Source organism: Rutilus rutilus, assembly GCF_951802725.1.
Source record: "Rutilus rutilus genome assembly, chromosome: 8".
NCBI classification, from domain to species: Eukaryota; Metazoa; Chordata; class Actinopteri; order Cypriniformes; family Leuciscidae; genus Rutilus; species Rutilus rutilus.
In genome coordinates, this window is record NC_140222.1 from 25,818,974 (window position 1) to 25,836,969 (window position 17,996).

At 40.6% G+C, this 17,996-nt stretch overlaps 1 protein-coding gene across 2 annotated transcripts; it reads right to left on the reverse strand.

The window, feature by feature from the left end:
- Positions 1 to 256: 256 nt before the first annotated feature.
- plekhb2 (pleckstrin homology domain containing, family B (evectins) member 2) lies at positions 257 to 16,696 on the reverse strand. Of its 2 annotated transcripts, XM_084416504.1 has the most exons (9): positions 16,597 to 16,685; positions 16,246 to 16,296; positions 15,858 to 15,892; positions 14,909 to 15,061; positions 14,651 to 14,753; positions 14,527 to 14,566; positions 14,356 to 14,442; positions 1,904 to 2,021; positions 257 to 1,826 (listed from the first exon to the last, which is right to left on the reverse strand). In XM_084416504.1, exons 4-9 carry the CDS (start codon positions 14,970 to 14,972, stop codon positions 1,693 to 1,695), a joined length of 546 nt encoding a protein of 181 aa, XP_084272630.1. In that variant the 5' UTR covers positions 14,973 to 15,061; positions 15,858 to 15,892; positions 16,246 to 16,296; positions 16,597 to 16,685; the 3' UTR covers positions 257 to 1,692. The 2 variants fall into 2 exon arrangements, with proteins under 2 accessions (XP_084272630.1, XP_084272629.1); XM_084416503.1 differs by lacking the exon at positions 15,858 to 15,892 and having other exon boundaries at positions 16,597 to 16,696.
- Positions 16,697 to 17,996: the final 1,300 nt, after the last annotated feature.

Genomic DNA, 17,996 nt, shown 5'->3' on the forward strand with positions numbered 1-17,996 from the left:
TTTCAAAATTGGCTTTTTTTATGAAATTTTGCAGTGTTTATTAACTCTAATCCTATTATTAATCTGTGCACATCATCTTTATTATTATCAATTAGAAAAATATAAAAATAATTAATAAAATCTTAATTAAAAAACATTAACGTGCCCAATCCAGTTGCTTGGTTTAAGAATTTTGAAGGAGTCCCAAAGGGGTGTTTGTATCTAATGTAAAATGCGTTTGATAATTGATACATAATGAATAAACTGACAAAATAAATCACAGGACATCTTATTTTAATAGTTTATAAATAACACACTGATGATTATGTTGGTATATTTTAAAACATAACATTTAAATTGTGCTTTTGAGGTCCAAACAACATAGCAATAAAGAAAAAGAAAACATTATAAATGATATAAGCAGATGAAAATGTCATTTTTCCAAATCATTAAAGTGTTAAACTGAACCATGACCTGAAATCCATTCTGATAAATCCTGTATAAATTAAACAATTTTGATTATTATCACGTATATATATCTTCATAATTATACCTGCTAAGTAAACACAACAGTCAAATCGATACACATAATTGCGTAAATGTGACAGTAAGTCTAAACAATCACGAGTCGATCCAACTTTTCCCTGAAGTTTCCCTTATCGCATCCCATCACAAACACTGGGAATAATCATTTTCTAGTTAACTGGAAAGATGTAACATTTTATATTAACTCTTAAGAGAGAAAAAGCTACAAATAGGAGTTAAGAAAAAAATCAATCACAGAAATTTTTCTACCCAAAATTCTCTCATAAAGAAAAGGGAAAAATACACACTTGATATTAACACTGGGAATAAACAAACACAATTAAATGAAGGCCACCACAAACTAAACAAAGAAAGGAATAATAACCAGAAAAGGTGCGGTAGAATTAAGGACGCACTCTTTACTCTTTCCTGAATAACATCACAACTGCCGTCACAGTATTAATAATGTATCATCATTAGTATTATTTTCCTGTCAAATTAGCTTTAAATGAATATTTCACACAATAATGAAAATTCTGCCATTATTTAACTCGCTCTAAAATAGCTTGAAACGCACATCATTTTTAATTAAAGATATTCAAATGAAACGTTCAGAAAATATAAAAATGTATATTTTATGTTGAAGAAATTGTCAAAGAAGTTATTTTATAGACCGAATTTTTATTTTTGAGTGACTTTTTTTTAAATGAGACCGTCACAAACATATTAATTTTGCTAAATGTTTGCAGCTGCAAGCGACACACTGAAAACAGTTTCACGAACTAACAGAAAACAAAACAGGTTACCCATCATTCATTTCATCAGGGTCTGTTCCTTTTCTTCATAGGGCATCATTAGTGTAAGACGACAGACACAATAGACACTTTGTCTTATTCAAGAGCGGATGACCTTTAAACCTTACTGATTATCCTTATCTCGAGGCTAGCCGCCGATACTTTAGTGTACATCTTTGTAAGTTACAGATTAAATTTGCAAAGCAAACACTTTTTGGGTGCATAATAAGCTTTGGTACAAAGACGAATACAGAAAAGCAAGCAAACGTACCCCCAGCCCGGCTACATTATCAGACCTGCGCGTTACGAGGCGTAAAGGCAAAGTTAAAACAGCACAGGGACAGTGTCCCGTGCTGAAGGTCAGGAGGGGTTGGGCTGGGTTCACGCAAACAAATTAGAATACGGAAAATAGAGAGCCGAGGGCCAATCCCGTCGCAGCGCCGGCCAACATCCCCAAAGCAACATCACCTGTGTCGTCACGACGACGCTCCTGCACGATCACGTGGTTGACGCCGGGTGCATATCCACCTGATGGAAACAAATAAACAAAGGTCAATCAAACTACATAAAGGTCATAGGTCAAAAGCCAACCAACTTCCTGTTACCTTGATAATGATAAGGGTAAGCAACTGCATACTGCTGCCCATCTGCAGAATAGACCATCTGTGTGGCGTAAGGCGGAGGATGAGGAACATAACCGCCATATCCATCAGGATAGAAAACCTAGATCAACAAGAACAAAAATAGGGATGTATATATATATATAATTTTTTTATATATATATATATTTAATTACATTTAAAATAATTCTGAATAATTATACCATTTAATAAAATTATTATTTCATTTTTGGTTTTGGAATATTTAGTTAAGTGTGCGTGCTCATATGCCACTATTCTTATATTTCAATTATTTGTTTTTATTTGTATTTATTTTATTTTTGTAACACTTAATCATATTTTAATTATTGATTATAATAATTATGTAATTTTTATATAACTAGTGCAAAATGCCCGTGCAAAATCAGTTTTTGTGTGTGTTTTTAGTAATTGTTGGTTCGGTGTGTTTGAGCGCTCATTGTTACAATTGCACAGCAAAAGTTCAGTGACATTTTTACTTGTGCATGGTAGAAAGCAAATACTGATACTGACATAATGACATACAATAAATGTGGAACATTGAACTTCACGATTCAGGGAGCAGGTTACACATGCAGGGAACTCCAAGCCACTTAAGCTCCACTGCTTTCTTCGACCCTCTTTGTGAGGGTCAAAAGCCAGAGTGGCTAGAGCGGCAAAAGCCAGTGTGTGCTTCTTTTAGCAATATATATTTACCAATATTTTTTGCATTTCTAATCCAAACAATGTCAAACTTGGCACTGCACTTACTCATGCCCGTAGCGAGACACCTGTCAAGTTTGAAATCCATAGAAATAACGGTTCGAGAGATATGCGAATAACAGACACACACACACACACAGACACAGACAGAAAGACGTTCCCGTAATTTATAGATAGATATAATATACAGAAGTAAACGGCGTAGGTGACTTACAGATTTCAGGGAGCAGGCTACACAGTGAACTCCGAAAAAATGCTACGCTTGAGCAAACAGTTTGTGAATAGGTTACTACAAATGATGGCTGTGAATAAAATATAATATTCATAAGTTAACAGTGTAGCTGACAGAGTGTCAGAATGTTTATTTTTAAACCACAACCTTCTGAGTGCTTCTTTTACTGGTATTTTTAACTATATCTTTTGCATTTCTCATCCAAACAACGTCAAACTTGGCACTGCACTTACTCGTGCCCGTAGCAAGACACCTGTCGAGTTTGAAATCCATCGGACTAACGGTTCGAGAGATATGCGAATAACAGACACACACACACACACACAGACAGACGTTCCTGTAATTTATAGATAGACTAATGCAAAATGCCCGTGCAAAATCAGTTTTTGTGTGTGTTTTTAGTAATTGTTGGTTTGGTGCCCGTGAAAGAGACTGTGAACGCATTGAATAGGATATGTTTAGTTGGTGAATCTCAGGCCTAGGTGAGATCACTAGTGACATCACAGCTGAGAAAAAATAGAATGTTGACAGTCGCTATAGCGAACTCTCAGTTTGTTAGACATTACTCAGTCTGTACTGCATAACTTACTTTCACCAAAAACCATAGTCATGCTGATCACAGCGAGTCTGATTTTGGTACATTACTTCTTCAGAAGTCAAAAGAAGAAACAAATTATTGCAAAGTCAACGAAGGGACAGCAAAAATGGTATTTAACAAAATATCAAGGTAAGCGCATTGTCATTGCATCATCTCCATCTGAGCATATATTCAAGTATATCAAGCAAATGATCATTTATGCAGTAAATGATCTCCATCAACTGTGTTTTAATGAGTGCACGATTGAAATGTTTTGTTTTGTTTTATTTGCTGCTCTAGTTGGCCTTGCAGCCGTTCTTGATGAGGAGGAAGATGCATTGTTCAGGGCGAGCCCAGCTTTAAAAGGTAAGTTAATACACTTCTTAAAAATCCTTTAACTTATGGTTTATGTTGTATAATTATAAAAGGGTGATCTTGACATTTAAAAACAGCTGAATTATTTTTGAATTAACAGTGCAATCAAACAAATATGAGGGTCATTGACAAAAAGCTTTAAAAATGTGTTTTTAAAAATATTTTGATGAACAAATGTGTTTCATGTGTTTAAACAAGTTTCTGTTGTTAAATAACATTCCAATGTGTACATGTTTAGCCTAAAAAGTATAGCTTTAGGAGGCAGAAACTGTACACAAAGCACTGCTTTATCAGGATAAAGAATTTCAATGCAAATAACATCGAAACTTTACTAAAGACAGTCAGTTCCCTTCAAAGATACATTCGTATAAAAAAAAAACACGCTGCGTTTTTACTTTGAAACGTGCAGTCACAGTGCTCATGTTTATTAATCGATGTTACACAAAAAATCGAGGAGTCGATTGCGCGCGCATTAGCGAATGGTGATCACCGATCACAAGCTCCTCATCAAAAACAATCATGGAGATTAAACATGAGAAAAAGACTGCGGACTTTTAACACAGACAAATTGCCCTCTTGTAATCTGCTATTGGTGAGTATCTAACGTTAACGTAGGCTAACGTTACCCTGATCTTTTTGAAGATTCACTCACGTTATAGGCTAAACGCCAAATATAGATTTTAATATAACTTAAATTCTTGCACTTTGTTCGCCCTAGCTAGCCTGGTGATGAAAAAAATAAAGAGAAAACGTTGTTTTAGATCTAAACACATAGATTAATGCGTTAAACAAGCGTATTTGGCCGTTATTGCATCTCCTCAGCTTTTACAGTTTCTCGCGCCATGTTTTAAAATGCCGTGTCAAGTTAAAAGTTCAACTTTTGTAAACACGTCTCGACACCCGCGCTATTTTTCATTTTGTTTGCGTTTTAAAAGCATAATCGCGTTCCTCACTTTAGCTTATTGCAGTTTTAAAGCCCTCACTATCTGTTATAACATGGACATAATAGGTTGCTACGCCTATAGGCTATGTCTATGGGACTGCAAGTCGACAGGTTATAGTATATGCCTGTGTAGGGACTAATTAATTACATGCTTGATTAGTGATATTAAAGTGTACTTTATTTGTGTTACAACAAGTACATTACAAATTCATTACGAGTGTCTTCGAAACATACAAGACATATAACATAAGTGTATTATATTTGAGTAAAAAGTATAGGCTATGCTCAGTAATACCTTTGGCTTAAATTCCAAATAACGTTACTTACAAATTGCACACTTTGTCTTCAATAACAAATGCAGATTAATAAACAAATATTACTTAGCTATACTTTGTACAATATACTATTGTATACTATAATGTATTTTGAAAGTATACTTCAGTGCATTGTTACGATCATTTTCATCACACAGTTAAAAATATGCCTAAAATATACATTTTAAGTAAAGTGCAAATAAACATAATTTTCACTTCAAGTGTATTTTTCTAAAATATATATTTTTAGAAAATATACTAAGGTACAATTATTTTAAAGTGTGTTAAAAGTTGTATTGTTAAAGTAGGTAAAAGCATGATGCTAATATACTTTTAATATATTTTTTGTTAGTATATTTGCAATGTAATATTGAAAAAGGAAATATATTTTAAATACAATTAAGTAAACTTTTTTTCATTAGGGATTATTTATTCTTAGCACCCCTTTAAACTGTTAAGCCCCCCAAGAAAAAAATCGCCCCGCCTCTTTGCCCATTTTCTGTTATCCGGGACGCTCTGCCAAGATGGCAATGGCCAGCTACGCCCACTTTAGGCTTCAAAAACTCTCTATAGAAACCTACGGGTGACGTCACGAACACTACGTCCGTATTTTTTTACAGTCTATGGCTTATCATCACATCCTCAAATGCTCCATAGAATCTGAAGCTTCCCACCCCTATGCTATATACCACCTGGCCAAAGATACCGTGGCTGTTCCTGACTGTACGTTCGGCAGTAAACGCATGCTCAGTGTCAGCTGCTCGTGCTCATCAGTTCCATCAGTTAACTGTCGTAGTTACTGGAGTAACACACTCCGGGATATTGTTTATTTAGAGTCGTTTAGAGTTATTTAGAGTGACTGTCAGGCACGTTCGAAAGTGAGTAGCTTTAGAAAACTGGAACTGCGCTGACTCTGTTTTTTATTATACAGATAAAAATGAAGTAAATTTAAAAATATAATAGTTTCTGCTTTCTTCTTTTGCCACAGTGTCTCAGACTCCTACTGAGAACGACACCGCCTCTGTCAACGACACCGCCTCTGATAAGGACACCGCCTCTGTGAACGATACCGCCTCTGTCAACGACACCGCCTCTGTCAACGACACCGCCTCTGTCAACGACACCGCCTCTGATAAGGACACCGCCTCTGTGAAAGACACCGCCTCTGTGAAAGACACCGCCTCTGTGAAAGACACCGCCTCTGTCAACGACACCGCCTCTGTCAACGACACCGCCTCTGATAAGGACACCGCCTCTGATAAGGACACCGCCTCTGTGATCGACACCGCCTCTGTGAACGACACCGCCTCTGTCAACGACACCGCCTCTGTCAACGACACCGCCTCTGTGAATGACACCGTCTCTGATAAGGACACTGCCTCTGTCAACGACACCGCCTCTGATAAGGACACCGCCTCTGTCAACGACACCGCCTCTGTCAACGACACCGCCTCTGTGAATGACACCGTCTCTGATAAGGACACTGCCTCTGTCAACGACACCGCCTCTGTCAAGGACACCGTCTCTGATAAGGACACCGCCTCTGTCAACGACACCGTCTCTGATAAGGACACCGCCTCTGTCAACGACACCGCCTCTGTCAACGACACCGGCTCTGATAAGGACACCGCCTCTGTGAACGATACCGCCTCTGTCAACGACACCGCCTCTGTCAACGACACCGCCTCTGATAAGGACACCACCTCTGTGAACGATACCGCCTCTGTCAACGACACCGTCTCTGATAAGGACACCGCCTCTGTGAACGATACCGCCTCTGTCAACGACACCGCCTCTGTCAACGACACCGCCTCTGTCAACGACACCGCCTCTGTCAGCCTCTGTCAACGACACCGCCTCTGTCAACGACACCGCCTCTGTCAACGACACCGCCTCTGATAAGGACACCGCCTCTGTGAACGATACCGCCTCTGTCAACGACACCGTCTCTGATAAGGACACCGCCTCTGTCAACGACACCGCCTCTGTCAACGACACCGCCTCTGTCAACGACACCGCCTCTGTCAACGACACCGCCTCTGTCAACGACACCGCCTCTGATAAGGACACCGCCTCTGTGAACGATACCGCCTCTGTCAACGACACCGTCTCTGATAAGGACACCGCCTGTCAACGACACCGCCTCTGTCAACGACACCGCCTCTGATAACGACACCGCCTCTGTGATCGACACCGCCTCTGTCAACGACACCGCCTCTGATAACGACACCGCCTCTGTGATCGACACCGCCTCTGTCAACGACACCGCCTCTGTCAACGACACCGCCTCTGATAACGACACCGCCTCTGTCAACGACACCGCCTCTGATAAGGACACCGCCTCTGTGATCGACACCGCCTCTGTCAACGACACCGCCTCTGTCAACGACACCGCCTCTGTGAACGACACCGCCTCTGTCAACGACACCGTCTCTGATAAGGACACCGCCTCTGTCAACGACACCGCCTCTGTCAACGACACCGCCTCTGTCAACGACACCGCCTCTGTCAACGACACCGCCTCTGTCAACGACACCGCCTCTGTCAACGACACCGCCTCTGTCAACGACACCGCCTCTGTCAACGACACCGCCTCTGTCAACGACACCGTCTCTGATAAGGACACCGCCTCTGTCAACGACACCGCCTCTGTCAACGACACCGCCTCTGTCAACGACACCGCCTCTGTCAACGACACCGCCTCTGATAAGGACACCGCCTCTGTCAACGACACCGCCTCTGATAAGGACACCGCCTCTGTGAAAGACACCGCCTCTGTCAACGACACCGCCTCTGTCAACGACACCGCCTCTGTCAACGACACCGCCTCTGTCAACGACACCGCCTCTGTGAAAGACACCGCCTCTGTCAACGACACCGCCTCTGTCAACGACACCGCCTCTGATAAGGACACCGCCTCTGTCAACGACACCGCCTCTGTCAACGACACCGCCTCTGTCAACGACACCGCCTCTGTCAACGACACCGCCTCTGTCAACGACACCGCCTCTGTCAACGACACCGCCTCTGATAAGGACACCGCCTCTGTCAATGACACCGCCTCTGTCAACGACACCGCCTCTGTCAACGACACCGCCTATGTCAACGACACCGCCTCTGTCAACGACACCGCCTCTTTCAACGACACCGCCTCTGTCAACGACACCGCCTCTGTCAACGACACCGCCTCTGATAAGGACACCGCCTCTGTGAACGATACCGCCTCTGTCAACGACACCGTCTCTGATAAGGACACCGCCTCTGTGAACGATACCGCCTCTGTCAACGACACCGTCTCTGATAAGGACACCGCCTCTGTGAACGATACCGCCTCTGTCAACGACACCGCCTCTGTCAACGACACCGCCTCTGATAAGGACACCACCTCTGTGAACGATACCGCCTCTGTCAACGACACCGTCTCTGATAAGGACACCGCCTCTGTGAACGATACCGCCTCTGTCAACGACACCGCCTCTGTGAAAGACACCGCCTCTGTGAAAGACACCGCCTCTGTGAAAGACACCGCCTCTGTGAAAGACACCGCCTCTGTCAACGACACCGCCTCTGTCAACGACACCGCCTCTGTCAACGACACCGCCTCTGTCAACGACACCGCCTCTGTCAACGACACCGCCTCTGTCAACGACACCGCCTCTGTCAACGACACCGCCTCTGTGAACGATACCGCCTCTGTCAACGACACCGTCTCTGATAAGGACACCGCCTCTGTCAACGACACCGCCTCTGTCAACGACACCGCCTCTGTCAACGACACCGCCTCTGTCAACGACACCGCCTCTGTCAACGACACCGCCTCTGATAAGGACACCGCCTCTGTGAAAGACACCGCCTCTGTCAACGACACCGCCTCTGTCAACGACACCGCCTCTGTGAAAGACACCGCCTCTGTCAACGACACCGCCTCTGATAAGGACACCGCCTCTGTGAAAGACACCGCCTCTGTCAACGACACCGCCTCTGTGAAAGACACCGCCTCTGTCAACGACACCGCCTCTGATAAGGACACCGCCTCTGTGAAAGACACCGCCTCTGTGAAAGACACCGCCTCTGTCAATGACACCGCCTCTGTCAACGACACCGCCTCTGTCAACGACACCGCCTCTGTCAACGACACCGCCTCTTTCAACGACACCGCCTCTGTCAACGACACCGCCTCTGTCAACGACACCGCCTCTGATAAGGACACCGCCTCTGTGAACGATACCGCCTCTGTCAACGACACCGTCTCTGATAAGGACACCGCCTCTGTGAACGATACCGCCTCTGTCAACGACACCGCCTCTGATAAGGACACCACCTCTGTGAACGATACCGCCTCTGTCAACGACACCGTCTCTGATAAGGACACCGCCTCTGTGAACGATACCGCCTCTGTCAACGACACCGCCTCTGTGAAAGACACCGCCTCTGTGAAAGACACCGCCTCTGTGAAAGACACCGCCTCTGTCAACGACACCGCCTCTGTCAACGACACCGCCTCTGTCAACGACACCGTCTCTGATAAGGACACCGCCTCTGTCAACGACACCGCCTCTGTCAACGACACCGCCTCTGTCAACGACACCGCCTCTGTCAACGACACCGCCTCTGTCAACGACACCGCCTCTGATAAGGACACCGCCTCTGTGAAAGACACCGCCTCTGTCAACGACACCGCCTCTGTCAACGACACCGCCTCTGTGAAAGACACCGCCTCTGTCAACGACACCGCCTCTGATAAGGACACCGCCTCTGTGAAAGACACCGCCTCTGTCAACGACACCGCCTCTGTCAACGACACCGCCTCTGTCAACGACACCGCCTCTGTCAACGACACAGCCTCTGTGATCGACACCGCCTCTGTGAATGACACCGTCTCTGATAAGGACACTGCCTCTGTCAACGACACCGTCTCTGATAAGGACACCGCCTCTGTGAAAGACACCGCCTCTGTGAAAGACACCGCCTCTGTGAAAGACACCGCCTCTGTGAAAGACACCGCCTCTGTGAAAGACACCGCCTCTGTGAAAGACACCGCCTCTGTGAAAGACACCGCCTCTGTCAACGACACCGCCTCTGATAAGGACACCGCCTCTGTGAAGACACTGCCTCTGTGAAAGACACCGCCTCTGTGAATGACACCGTCTCTGATAAGGACACTGCCTCTGTCAACGACACCGTCTCTGATAAGGACACCGCCTCTGTGAAGACACCGCCTCTGTCAACGACACCGCCTCTGATAAGGACACCGCCTCTGTGAAAGACACCGCCTCTGTGAAAGACACCGCCTCTGTGAAAGACACCGCCTCTGTGAAAGACACCGCCTCTGTGAAAGACACCGCCTCTGTGAAAGACACCGCCTCTGTGAAAGACACCGCCTCTGTGAAAGACACCGCCTCTGTGAAAGACACCGCCTCTGTGAAAGACACCGCCTCTGTCAACGCCACCGCCTCTGTCAACGCCACCGCCTCTGTGAAAGACACCGCCTCTGTGATCGACCCGCCTCTGTGATCGACTCCGCCTCTCTGATCGACTCCGCCTCTCTGATCGACTCCGCCTCTCTGATCGACTCCGCCTCTGAGACTGACTGTGCCTCTGGGAACAACCCTACCACTGAGACTGACAGTCCTTTTAAGACTGACAGTGCCTCGCCAACTGACTGACAGACAGTCACTGCATAAATAAAAAATACAGTTTTGCTGAAATCATTCATGTGGAAGCAATACTTATTTCGTATGTCTTATTTCACTTATTTATTAAACACTAGGGGTGTAACAATATATTGTGTCACAATAAATTGAAAAATACAAAAATGCAACAATATGTATAGTGGATAGTTCACCCAAAATAAATATTACTCTCTTATTATTTATTTTTTTATAATATGTATGTATTTAAATCTGTAAAATACAATTGATTAATTGATTAAACCTTTCTGAATTGTGATGTCAGATTATATAAAATCAGTGTTTAATATATATCAGGAATGATATATATTAAACAAAAATAAAAAATGAGTAGGGTCATATGCAGTGGCGGAGCCAGAGGGGGGTCCGGGGTGGCACTGGTGCATGAATTTACACGGTATAAAAATAAATAACACTCACGTGCAAATTAATGAATGTAATGCGGAACTACTGTTAGATACGCGGGTTCTTAACGGTCACCTAATCCGTCCCGCCTCAGCTCTGTGGCTATAATGAACAGGCTGCGAGTGCGATGTCAAGATTGCAATGCTGAAATATGTTGTGTGTGGGTGGGGGTGTGTGTGTGAGAGAGGCGTGGGCACGATCGAACAGTGTAAACATAAAAACATACTCTGTCATTTAGTTCATAGTACCGGACATCAATCAAACTGCAAAGTGTTTACTTATATTTGTGTACACTCGCAATAAAACACAACCTTGTGCTTTTGTCAAACTGTAAACTTTTTTTTGCAATCGTACACTGTCTAATAATTGGTCTTCAGTGTTAGACTTTGAGTGAAAAGCCTATGGATAGTTTTTGAGGATGCACATAAAAGATTGTATACACCTTCACACACACAAATAAAAAAATTCATACAGACTTGCGAACCCAACCACAAATAAACAAAACAAAACAAACAAAAAATGTATAAAAACCTCGAACTTGCAAGCACAACCATGCACATGCAAACAAACAATACACTCTTCACTCATACAGATGCACACATTCACTCACAAATATTAATCACACTCAAATCACCTCTCTCTCTCTCTCTCTCTACACACACAAAAATAAAAAAACAGTCAAACTCAACCATGCACATACAAACAATACACTCTTCACTCATACAGATGCACACACATTCACTCAACATTCACTCACTTTAATCATACTAAATCAAATTACCTCTCTTTCTCTTTCCTTAAAAAAAAAGAAGGAAATATCTAACTTGAGGATATATATGTTCATGTTCCATAAAGGGGATGCTTGTTTGAAGAATGCCATTTGGTGGCATAGAAACCATTATACTTGCATTGATTAATACTTTTTAATGGTCTTCTGCAATGTTTGAGGCATATTTAGGTACAGCAGCTGTTTCAATATTTTACATGCTTTTATGTTGGCCTAATTTCAGTTATATTTTAGGCTATGTAGTTTTACATTTTTTTTATTTTTATTTTTTATTTTTATTGTATTAACAACTCAGCTGTATGTGGAGTCCTGTTGAGTAGAAATGCATATTGCAATTTTTTTGTTGCAAATAAAAATCCCATAGTCCGTAACTACTACAGTTTTAACTTATTTTAATATATAAATTCAGTTAAATCGTCAAACATTTGTATGACTTGCCAGTGACTTGCTTAACCCAAGCTACGACTTGAATTGCTTGACATAAAGCAGTGACTTGACTTGACTTGCTTTTCACAAAATTGACTTGGACTTGCTTGAGACTTGAAGGTTAAGACTTGAGACTTACTTGTGACTTGCACATGTGTGACTTAGGCCCCGTCCACACTACTACGTTTTCGTTTAGAAACGGAGACCTTTTGCTACGTTTGCACCTCCCGTCCACACTAAAACGACAAAAACGGAGACCCAAAACGGAGAAGTTTAGAAACGCTGCCGACCCGTTTTTCGTTTTGAATCTCCGGAGGGCGTTTTAGTGTGGACGGGTCAAAACGGAGGACTTTAGAAACGATGACGTAGTAGAGGCTCACGCTCGGATCTGATTGGGTGTCATCAGTCATGGCGTAGGCTATATCTTTTCTAGCAGCTGTTGTGCAAGTAAATTCTGCATTTTACAATGCTAACTGCCTACATGCGCCGGAGGCAAGCTATTATTCGAGCGATCTGTGACAATTCCCGGTAAAATAGTGACAATGTGACAATTCCTGTGTGCAACTGACAATTCCCGATAAAATAGTTTACGTTTGACAATTCCCGGTATCGACCATGTACATGGAGCGTCGGTTTTGGGTTAACCCGGGAAGAACCAGCGCATGGTGGGATAATTTTATCAATGAAGTTGTGTTTACACCGGCTCGCGCATGCCCAGTGTTGGTGAATGGTCACGTGATCCGCGTTTTCAGTCGTTTTAATGTGGACGGAGATCAATTCTAATACGCAGCTAAAACGCTGGTGTGGACAGAGATCGTATTCGTTTTAATTCTCCGTTTCTAAACGAAAACGCAGTAGTGTGGACGGGGCCTTACTCCCACCTCTGGAGTGTTTATATCAGAATGTTTATTTTTAAACCACAACCTTCTTGGGGCTTCTTTTACTGGTATTTTTAACGATATCTTTTGCATTTCTCATCCAAACAATGTCAAACTTGGCACTGCACTTACTCGTGCCCGTAGCAAGACACCTGTCAAGTTATTATTTATTAAATTATAACATTTAAAGAACAATAATAATCATAATTTATTTAAGTCATAGCATGAAAATAATTATTGGAAACCAACTGACATTAGTGTCATGGTTTCCTGCACTGAACTAGTTGAAACCATCATTTCAAGCTGTTTTATAATTTTTTTGTTGTTTTTTCATTCTAATAACCTGTTTATAGCAGCAGATATACTTTTAAGTGTCACTTAAATGTAATCCGACCTCAATAGTTCTTCCTGATCAAGCAAGTTTCTTAACTAAACAGAAATGGAAAAAAGTCAAAATCTCAAAAAAAGCTTTAGAGTGTGTGTTCACATTTGTCAGGTTTGGTTAGATTCAAATGAACCCTGGTACGATTGCTCTGTTAGTGCGGTTCATTTGAATAAGTGTAAACGCTGCCATCTGAACCCATGGTGTGTACCAAACAAGCAGACCGAGACCGCTGAAAAGATGCGTCTCGGTCCGCTTCCAAACAAACTTTTTCGACTGAAATATGAGCGCTACATGGACCAAACACATGTAAACGAACCAAAAACAGGACACAAGATGAGACCCTAAAAAGGACAGAATGCTGAAGCATAACTGTTTTTTCTCATCATAATCGTGATGTTGCCGTCACAGTTCGGTACAGGCATCAGAACTGCGTCTCCACGCAGCAGATCGTTTGTGTGTGTGACGGAGGGATTCTTGATGCTGTTTAGACGCTGTTTTTTGTTTTGTATCTTTAGGTTCGGCTTTTTAAAAAAGACAGTGAGAACGCTAAGTGAACCAGGTATCGTTTTCTTTTTTAGTCTGGACCCAAAGAACCAAGAGAACCGAAGTACAAGTGTGAACACACCCTTAAAACACATTCAACCACATAAGCTGGACATAAGCCATTTTCCTTTAAATATCTATGAGAGGATATATATTGATTACCTGTGGAGTTGGATTTAATTCAGAATATGGCGGAGGCGCTGATGCTACGACGTCCTCTGCAAAACCAATCTGAGGGGGCGCCACAACCTACAAAACACACCAATGCATGTCGGTAAATGCCTCTGTAATGCTTCCGAAATCTGAAAGATCAAACGTGTATGTGTCACTCACAGTGTTGAGTCTGGCATCCTGGAGGGCCATGGTCCAAGCCCTGCGAGAAAACACATTGAGTTTCTATTGAGGAATCTCATTTTAAAGCACACATTGTAAAATAACACTGAGAAACTGGACTCACAAAGCATCGTCTGCACTGTCTGCGCAGATGCTGATGATCCGACCGTCCCGGCAGACGATCTGCAGGAGGGAGTCTTTGCTTTTGCCTTCGGGTGGCATGAGATCTGGGAATAAATAATGGAGGATGTAAAAACAACAACACATCAGAACTTTCAATCTTGTCTTGGACAAAAACCTCAAGTACTACATAAAAAGGCACTTTCGAGGCTTTCTCGTGTCCTGCGGTTTAAAAGCAGAAGGAAAGACAGATCACACCCACCTCTACAAGCGCTGGAGTTGCGGATGTTGATGCAGTCCACCTTCATGTGGATCTCGTCTTCCATGTCCCGCCGCTGCTGGTCATCGTAGAAGACCAGACGTCCATCTGACCAGAGGTCAAACCAGTTCCTCTTCCAGCGCCGCAAGATGGTGCCTGATAGATGACAGCAGTTAGTCACAGGCTGTATTTATTTATTTATTTATTTATTTTGTTGCTGTTTAATTACTTTTTAGAATTATATTATTTATTATATTATTAGATATTTAAAGTAAAAAGGTATATTATATTTATTTATATGTTATAAATGTATTCAATTATAAAATTACTACACACATATTAGATTTAGATCAAATTATTTTAATATCAAACATGTTTGATTACTTTTTATATTAAAATGTAATTATTTTTGTTATATATATATATATTATTTTAATTATTTAAAAAAATAATTAAATATATAAAATGCACTTTTATATTATACATTTATTATAAATTAATGTAATACAATAATTTTTTTTATTATATTATAAAATAAAGTATGAGTTGTATTTAAGTTTAATAAAAAAATATTATAAATTATTAATTAATTTAATACAAGTATAAGTTGTATTAATTATGTTATAAATGTATTAAATTATCAAATCATTTTAATTAGGCTATAATTTCTTTAGACTAAATAATTTTAATATCAGCCATGTCTTAATACCAGCCAGACTTTTTATAATAAAAAATATTTTTCAATTATATCATAAAATAACTTAAGTATTACATTTATTTATATTTTTATATTATATATTCATTATAAATTAATTAAATTACAAAGTTAAAAATTGACTGCTTGTAATCTGACCGCTATAGTTCTACCTAATCAAAACTATCTACAAAACTATCTATAAAACTATCAAACAGAAATCAAGTCAACGTCTAAAAATAGCTTTAAAACACTTACAAGAATAACAAGATGCAGCCTAGATAGTCAGCTCACTAGGTTTTGAGACACAGTCAAAGACAAAGTTCAGCTGTTTTTCCAACTTCCTTCTAACAACTCATGCCAAGACAACTTGTCAAGAAGAGGAAGAAACTAGTCGTCCATGACTGCTTTACTGAAGTGAATAAAAACTGAAAACTAAACTGAAAAGCTTTTCAATTCAACCTCCAGGCTTAAACATTCTCCATAACTTATTTATATTTCATGAGTTCCCAGAAGGCTTTAAATTATATAAGTGCAACTTAATATAGAACGTAAAAACATCCCAAAATGCTTAAATTCGACATTAAAATTCTTCGTTGTAGTTATTTGGGGCTTTTTAATGCCATAATGTGGTGTAAACACTCACTCTGTCTGTGCAGCCATCCGCTCTTCACAAACGCCATCCCACTAACGTTACCTAAATAAATAAAAACAATACCATTAAAGCCTGCTAAGAACCATTTAGGCATTGAATATTAAACTGGGACCATATACATGTAGATATTGCCTCTGTTTTACAGTAAAGATAGTTTAGCGGTTGAACTTCGTCTGTCAGTTTCAGAGTTAGCTTGCGCTCGAGGCGCCGTAATGCTAAAATCGACGATAACCCGACAAAAACAAACATCCTAAGACGTTTAAAAACAACGAAACACTTTTAAAATCTACATTTGTCATATTTATGTTCTATTAAATCGATCAAATGAGTAAATCTAGCTACCCTCTATCGGTTTGTTGATGTTTGAAGCGTGTGTGCGACTAGCAAAGTGACATCAATAGCATCCTCCTCCTCCTCCTCTCAGCTCAGCTGATGCCTTATGTCACTGTATGTCAGATGATCAGATCAGCACGACTTTTATTACGTTTTACAGACTCTTATTAACTTTACACAGTTCGTTTTAATGAGGTTTTAGCGTAGACATCGTTTTTAGGACAAATAACTCATATATTCAAGTCAAGTCAAGTATATTTGTATAGCGCTTTTCACAATACAGATTGTATCAAAGCAGCTTCACAGTATTAAATTAAAATAATACAACAAGGTTTGTTTCTAGTGGAATTTATTGATTGATAAAATCAGATTAAATATCCCCAGAATTCACCACGTAGGGGTGCTTTTACAATATATCCATATTTATATTCGTATTATTATACATTATATACATTATATATATATATATATATATATATATATATATATATATATATATATATATATATATATATATATATAATCATGAATAAAGACTACATACTTTTTAATAAAGTAGCCTATATTAAATATATTAGCCTACATTACAATTAACTACTAACATTTTACGTATTGTTTTTAATATAGCCTAATATTAATAATATTGTATGTGTCGTGTGTGTGTGACTATAATATCATAAATGAAGACTTAATATTAAACTGTAGTCTTAAATATATTATTTTTAATATCATTTTCTTAACAAATTCATTAAATGTTCCCCTTTTTCTGTATATGTCAGTGACAAATATAATTTACTTTGTCTTTTGTAGCTGTTTTCTTTAAAAATGACAATAGCTTGCATGAATCCCATAGAAATTTTAAATAATATAAATAATAACAATCCATTCCAAAGCCAATACGTGACATTAATTTGAAAAGCCACAGATTAACAGTGCATAAACACTACACCACATTTAAAACAGTCAGATCAGATAAAACATGACACCACTAGATGGAGCAGTTTCACTGGAAATTTAATTTCCATTTAATGAAAATGTTGGCATTTAATGTTCAGGCAAAGAAAAGCGTGCATTGTTCTAACATTTATACACAAACCCATGTCTTTTAACTGATAAGAAACTAGATGACGTTTTTTTTTTGCATTTGCATCTGCCGTCATCATGTTACACATCACACTGCATTTGCCTAAGCCTTATCCAGCTCAGTGTTTCCCTCAGTGACCTTTCCCACTGACGGCTTAGTGAATGAGGGTCAAAACGAAATGATACTGAATTACCGAAGCCTCTAAACCCAGAACCCAGTTTACGAGCCAATTCTGCCTTTGAACACTTCACATTTGCATTCACTCCAACAAACCGAAACACAAACCATTTTGTGATCCAGTTTATAGTTCAGAAGTTTACAGTGA

Bases quoted from the DNA above. Each gene is read 5' to 3' on its own strand.
- plekhb2 (XM_084416503.1), bottom strand. From the start codon at position 16,282: ATGGCGTTTGTGAAGAGCGGATGGCTGCACAGACAGA. The intron at 15,062-16,245 runs GTGAGTGTTTAC...GTCATCTATCAG, and splicing joins CGGATGGCTGCACAGACAGA to GCACCATCTTGCGGCGCTGG. The intron at 14,567-14,650 runs GTGAGTCCAGTT...GTTTTCTCGCAG, and splicing joins GACAGTGCAGACGATGCTTT to GGCTTGGACCATGGCCCTCC.